The sequence below is a fragment of the Babylonia areolata genome, chromosome 1 (assembly GCF_041734735.1).
Source record: "Babylonia areolata isolate BAREFJ2019XMU chromosome 1, ASM4173473v1, whole genome shotgun sequence".
Classification (NCBI taxonomy): Eukaryota; Metazoa; Mollusca; class Gastropoda; order Neogastropoda; family Buccinidae; genus Babylonia; species Babylonia areolata.
Window position 1 is genome coordinate 53,344,938 of NC_134876.1, and position 7,500 is coordinate 53,352,437.

Genomic DNA, 7,500 nt, shown 5'->3' on the forward strand with positions numbered 1-7,500 from the left:
CCCTGCACATAGAATTTGCCAAAGAATAAAAAAAACAAAAAACAATTGTACCTTCCTGAACTTCTCCAGCTGTTTATACGTGTCAGGGTCCAGTTCCTCAGAGACTTTCTTCATCCACAAGAGGGCGCCCCTGTACTCTGTGCGAGCCCCTTCCATCCGATGGACCGTGACCAGTGTGTCAGAAATGGCACGGTACCGAAAGGTCTCCACTTCCTGGTACAGTCGCACCAACGGAACACGAAGAGCCAGTCTGCAAAATGTGGAAGAAAGGTCAACTTGGTAAAATATAAGTCTGATACTGCTGATCCTTCTATACCAACATTATGACTCTCACTCTATTTTCCTGACAAAGTGTGCTAACACTTGTGAATGTGTGTGCGCCCTTTCCTGCCACAAACATTCTAACACGTCCAGAGTAACACACATATGCAAGTACACATTCACACAGAAACAGGTACACATACACACATATATATACAAGCTGACTTATGCACACATACACACACACACATGCGTGTGTGCACGCACACACACATGCATGTGCGCACAACACTCACAAATACACACACAGACACACACACACACACCTTTCGACATACGCACAAGCACACACACACACACACACACACACACACATACATAAAATACACACCTTTCCTGAGCTGACAAACTCTGTGATTTGCCAACAGCAGCCATCATCTTTCCTGCTCTGGTTTTATCCTGGCTGCAGTGTGACTTGAGGAAACGCCCCATCGCATTCTCTTCCTGGGCCACAGCTACAAACATGCACACACACACGCACACACAAACACACACATGCACACAAGCATGCATGCACACACACACACACACACACACACACACACACACACACACACACACACACACACACACACATAACACACACAGCCTTCCTTAACCCCTTCACTGCTCAATCATGAGGAAATCTAATCAGTGCCATGAACTTGAAGCACAAACAGTGTGAATGATTCTGCTAACACAAATAATGCGACCCCAAGAGGAAGCTGTCCAACTAAAGAATGGTGACCAACATCCAGATGGGTAACCTCATTCTTCTCTCAGTTAGACAACAGCCGTTCACTGACGAGAATACTCTCGTCAGCAACAGTCTAAGGAACAATCATCCAAAACTATCTGTCTGTCTATTTTTTTTTCTTTCCGGATGTGTGATATTTAATCACAACTCACACTCTGGTATGTATAATGAAAACCAAATTCAATCATTTTTGACTCAGTAGCAACAGTAATGATGACAAAATTACCCAGGTCAATGACTTTGACTCAAAACAAGTAGATGTATTATAAAAAAAATATTAAAAAATCTTTTTGATCATATTGCTGCTGTCCTGTTCATTCATAAAACTGCGTTTTATTCCGCTGTTGTGTGAAATGAAACTGAGAGAAGAATGAGGTTTCCAGAAATTCTGCAACCATATCTTTTGGCAAAACAAAGATACAGTTATGCTTCAAATGAGACTTTGGGTAACCATGCATCTTCACGTGATTTCCTTTGGTTATAGAGCCAATTCAACTGAGAAAGACAAAGAAGGAGAGACAGACAGACAGTGACAGAGACTCTTAATCACAAAACAGATACAACGGTCTGTGATAAAGGTGTTGTTTTTTTCTTTAATTCTAAACAGACCAATCAGCAAACAGCAAAATCAGCTAGTTCCTATGCTTTCATATTTTGGACATGTATAAAAGATGAAAACTACAAGGCCCATATCTCGTCCCTTCCTTCTTAGCTGTCGCCATGAAACTAACATTCTTTTTTTTTTTTATATCAGCAATATCTTAAAATGAATTATTCATTACAGATGTCTCACACAAGAAATCATCTGATATTCAGCATGAATCTTACCCAGTTATTAAGATTATAATAAACTTTACGATAAGAATTTTTATCGAGATAAATCTTAACTTTTTTCTTTTCTTTTTTTTTTTCTTTTTTATCAAAGGCCAACTGTAAAGATCTAACTATCCCTGCTAAAAAATATAAACTTACCACATAATCTGTTCTGGTACTTTTCTATCACTTCTAAGAGGGTCATAGTTGATTGCTGTATTGCACTGAAAACCTGAAAATAATCAAATGACATCATCATTTTCATAAAATTTAATATTTCCAAATATGCGTATATGTCTGAGTGTGTGTATGACAGTGCGTGTCAGTAATTCTTGCACACTTAGTGTGTATGTGCGCACACAAACACATATCATGTGTGCACGTTATGCACATGCACATGCATGTGTGATGCTAATATACATGTATGTTATTTCATGTTGTTCCAGAAACAATAAAATGTGATGCATGTGCATTTGTATGCAAATGTGCATTCATGCTTGTGTTTGTGTGCTGAGGTGCATAAAGATGAATGACAGCAGTTTTTCTTAACATGTGCTTGTCTCAGTGACATTCAATGTTTTGTTCTCCTCAAAACAGGAATTATCTGACTGCTAAAACTAAAAGTCATTAAAAATCCCAAGTTTGAAGGCTTCTCTCGAAGCCTTTCCTATCTTCCTCATTTGTATGAGTCCTTTTGACGAAATGTAAAAAGATACAGACACTATAACAACTGAAAAACTTCATTTCTAGTGAGAAAAAAAACCCACAACAAAAGTACTCCAGCTTTCAAAACCTGTTCACTGGACAAGCAAACAAACAAACAAAAAACCTGAAAAGAAACCAGTCGGTTTCAAATATAACCACATCCCATTAACACAGACCATCAAAGACTGTGACTCCACAGAAACAGACCTCCAGTTTGGAATCCAGTTCAGCGTCAGAAGCCACCACATGCTCATCCTCCTTCTTGCCGAGTTTCTGGATGACGGCCTGCTTGGTGGTCCAGTAGGTCTCCTTCATCCTATGCAGGGTGGATGTGCTGTTGCTGCTGCTGCCCACATAGCGGTCGTAGCTGGATCCACTGTAGCCCGGTGCGCTGAAACACACACACGCACACACGCATACACACACATATGCACACACATACAAACACACACACACACACACACACACACACATACACACACACACACAAACACACACACACACACACACACACACACACACACACATCCACATTAGCTAGTGTAACAAGCTATGCTGTCTTTCTTCAATCATAGACAAAACTCAATAAAGAAACAAAAGTCATGCTTTTTCACATATGCAAACACACACACACACACACACACACACACACACACACACACACACATACACACACACACACATACACACACATCCACATTAGCTTTTGTAACAAGCTATGCTGTCTTTCTTCAATCATAGACAAAACTCAATAAAGAAACAAAAGCCATATGCTTGTTCATTGGTTATTTCAACAGTTCTTTGGTTATTTCAGCAACCACTCAATAAAGAATCAAAAGCTATGCTTGTTCATTGGTTAATTCAGCAATTACTCATTGATGAAACAAAAGCCATGCTCTCCAGTTCATTGGTCAATTCAGCAACCACTCAATAAAGAAACAAAAGCCATACTCCTTCATTAGTTAATTCAGCAAGAAATGGGCTAACAGTTTTGTTTTAATCATTCCGTAACCCCTCTTTGTGAACATTGATCACATTATTGCTTTCTGATTATGCTCCTTGGAAACTAAAATGATTGCTAAATGGTTTCTGCCTTTTTGTTATTGTTGCTATTGTTGTTCTTGTTGTTGTTGCTGCTGCTGCTGCTGCGGTTGTTGTTTTTAGTAATTGCTGAGCCCTCAGACTGGTTACAGATTACTTTAAATTCAAAGAACTTTTAAAAGACAACTTCAAAATCACTGATACACTATAACGGTGACTGCTGGTACAAACTTTAAAGTACAACTCACTTCATGGTTGCAAGTCGTTCAGGAAAATGTCCCAGAAACTGATGTTAAAAACCAGCGATCATGTCCTCTTCTGCATCACCAACACGGTCTGCAAAGCAAACAAGTATATCACTTTTTTACTCCAAATAAATGTGAAGAGTTTGTCAAGTACAAAGTTTTCACGTTCTTTACATTCATTGCCATTAGTTGTTTGTTTTCTTTTTGAAAGGACTGTAGAAAAGTGACAGACTGACAGACACTCACAGAGAGACAGATGGATAGACATACAGGCAACAGCCAATGGTACAAATGCAGGCAGACCTACAACCCACATATAAAAGGTAGGTAGACAGATAAACAAACAATCAGACAAAGAGATAGGCATTCAGACAGATGATACATGTGAACTAACTGGAAAAAATGGTTGTTGTCTTTTTAACAAAATACATATGACAACTGATAACTAAAAATTGTTTAAAGTTCTTAATCTTTTTACCTAAACACCATTCTTTATAAAATATACTTTTAGAAGTAAATAGTTTTAGTACTTCTTATTGCTTGTTTGTCTCACACAAAAAAACATAACAAATAATTCAATATACTGGTACAAAAAACAGTTACAGTAACACTTGAAACAATGTAAAGAGCATGGTGCTCTCATGGCATCTAAGTCACACAACTATTGCACAAAATCAATTTCACATTTTGTCTCTTGATCTTCAGGTGTTGTAAAGCTTCCAATTCAGCTTTCCATGTCAATACTTTAATGTTTATATCCATATCTTTCTTCTGACTTTTGTTTTTGTTGTTGTTGGGAGAAAATGGCACAGTAAAGAATGTTTCATTATCATTAACTTTCTATCTATGATGGCCTAAAAAAAAAAACCAATAATTATTTGCATGTTTCTTTTCCTTTTTTATTTTTATTCTTAACCTACTAGGTTTTCCTTCCATGATGTAATTATTTCTTTTTCTTTTTTTTTTCTAAAACCAGAAAACATAAACTGGGGTTAAATGAAAAAAAGGAAGTAAAAATTCATAAATAAATACACGACTATGGCAAAGGTAAAACTATCCTTTCCTTTTTGTTTATCCCACGCACGCCACGCCCCCCTCCCCACTCCTCTCCCTCCCATTTCCTTCCCTTCATCTTCCTTCAACGTTTAATCATTCCAGTCGTCTTCCCGTCGACATTAAAATCTTGACGTAAATTGAATTGTTAGTTGGATTAAGATCAATACAGATTAACACTACAATTAAATCCTGAGCTAGAAGGCTGGGAACAGGTTGCGGCAATAAAGCATCAAAATAGTTTGAAATTTTATAAACGTAATAAAATAAATTAATTATTACGGGATTTTCATTAAAACTTTATATTAACTGGAATGGATGGAGGTTGTAAATTATTTTCAATTAAATATGTGTGTGATAGCATCATTACAACATTGCACGATTTGCCAACTCAACTGAGACTGCACAGTGTGTACACACACGCACGCGCACACTGATAATCCGGTAAACGTGTCACAGCCGCAGCAAGCACGCGTTCTGTCATCAGTCTCAACTTAATTTACATTCCGTCTTCTCTTTCATTAAATTTATAAGTGAACATTTGGCGAGTACTACTGAATTACTTCTTGTACGCAATTGTACGCACCTGCCTGCCAGCGCTTCTGGGTGGAGGAGAGAAAGTCTTGCATCAGTGAAGATAATGAATCAACGAAAGTTAACACAGAAATTCATGACGTCATCGGAGTAACGGCAACCTCGGTTCTGCACTTCAGTCTCTTTCGCTTTGAGACTGTGTGTGTGCGTGCCGTGCGTGAATGAGTGTGTGTGTTTGCGCCGTGTGCAGGTGCGTGCGCGCTTGTGTGTGTGTGTGTGTGTGTGTGTGTGCCGGTGTGTGTGTGTCCCTGTGTGTGCCGTGTGTCACTGCCGTGCCGAGTCTGTATATCATTGTCAGTGTATCTGTGTCGTCACAGTGCCGGTGTGTGTGTGTCACAGTGTGTGTGTGTCACAGTGTGTGTGTGTGTGTGTGTGTGTGTGAGCCGAGTGTGTCGTGTGTGTGTGTGTGTGTGTGTGTGTGTGTGTGTGTGCCAGTGTCGTGTGTGTGGCGCGTGTGTGTGTGTCTGTGCGGTGTGAATGATCAGTTTGAATCTGCTGGTCGCGATTAAGTTGAGATGAAACTGTGTCCGGCACCAGGCTGAGTCACAAATCAGTGCGCGTCAGCCGCCGGGTTTCATAAATTACCACAAAATCATAGTGTGCTAATGATACTGTCTGACGACTGACTAGTGATAACTTGACTGAAATGAATAAATGAGTAACACCGCCAGGCGAAGACAACAAAACTCTTCAACAGGGGGGGATGGGGGGGAACACCTAAAGAAGTTCACTGAAACACTGACGGCGCGGACTCCGGGACTGAGTGGGCGTGATCGACGGACCCGGCGTCCGAGTCAGTGCAGTCCGCGGGGTCAGTGCCCGGGGGTGCGGGGGGCCGCGGGGGTCGGTGGGGTGATCACATAGACCTAGCGGTTCCATATGCAACTGGGGAATAGCAGCAATGACTGACATAGAAACCCTTTACTAGTAACGGCTGAACTGATTGCCACCAGCGTGTGAAAGGCCTGTCGAAACACCCACTGTATGCACCGTTTAAACCTCGCCGCCGGGAATCAAAAACGGCCCAGTCGGTCAGCACCATCCACTCTACAGGTGTACAAACACGGCAACTGGTGTCCGTTCACTGGTCACTCAGTGATACAGGGGGAAACTGCTACCATGACTGCAGCCATAACTAAGGTGACCGAATACTGCTCTTTTACCAGCGTGGCTCTACAACTGACGAAACAAGGACTCGGATCGGGACCCAAGTGCATGTATCAACAGTGCAAGAGTTCGTTAATGAGGATACGACTTCCCAGTCACGTTGAAATCATGAGCTAAAATGTGGTAAAGCTACAGGTTACGATAACATTCCTGCGGACTTTTGAAACATGGCGGCGGACTAGTAGATGCGGTTTTTGACCAGCAGTTACCGCCTGCCGGCTGCCATCTGCAACAAAATCTACCGGCACTCAGGCGCCGGAAACAAGTGAATGATCCACGCCATGGACCCATCAGTCGGCAACGATAGTCGCGCCCTCCCCAAGAAATCTCCAATGACACGTGTCAGAACTAACTTAACGCACCATGATCAGTTTGAGCAGCCACAGCAACTAAAGTAATGCTCAAAATCATTCTGAACATATCATTACAACCGCAAGTACTGACTAATCGACTGATGTCCGTCAGTCAGTACTGCTGAGGCCGAACTGGCTGGGTTTTCGTAAACTGGGCAGATGTACCATCGAAGAGACCTGCGTACCCCATGCGAAAAACATCTCCAACACTACCCGGCAGTAGAGGGAACTCCGAATCTACTTCTTCTGCGTTGTTGATGGCCCACAATCATATAAAATTGGTTATTCTGACACCTAAACTGGGGGGAGGGGAGGTTGGGGGGAGGGGGGGGGGCTCGCTAAATTGTAGTTGGTGTTCCTTGATGATGTGAAGTAGAGGTGAAGGTGGCATTATTCCACTGCTGTTCAGGGGAATTGGGGGGTGAGGAGGGACAGAAGATAACGGGATAGGGGATCGGGGTGGGAGAGGTGG

The 7,500-nt window shown here is 41.5% G+C and overlaps 1 protein-coding gene across 4 annotated transcripts in view; it reads right to left on the reverse strand.

Annotated features, from left to right (window-relative positions):
* Nucleotides 1–5,631, reverse strand: part of LOC143284010 (islet cell autoantigen 1-like) — a 52,391-nt gene extending 46,760 nt beyond the window's left edge. For 3 of the 4 annotated variants that reach the window (XR_013055476.1, XR_013055477.1, XM_076590545.1), the window contains exons 1-6: nt 5,501–5,631; nt 3,865–3,952; nt 2,783–2,966; nt 2,030–2,102; nt 653–776; nt 52–250 (exon numbers count right to left, since the gene is read on the reverse strand). Coding sequence is in view for 2 of the 4 variants with exons in the window: in XM_076590545.1 (XP_076446660.1) it covers nt 52–250; nt 653–776; nt 2,030–2,102; nt 2,783–2,966; nt 3,865–3,869 (585 nt within the window). In the remaining 2 variants the exon portion in view is untranslated. The remainder of the gene's footprint in view (nt 1–51; nt 251–652; nt 777–2,029; nt 2,103–2,782; nt 2,967–3,864; nt 3,953–5,500) is intronic. The other variant, XM_076590564.1, reaches the window with a different exon arrangement.
* Nucleotides 5,632–7,500: the final 1,869 nt, after the last annotated feature.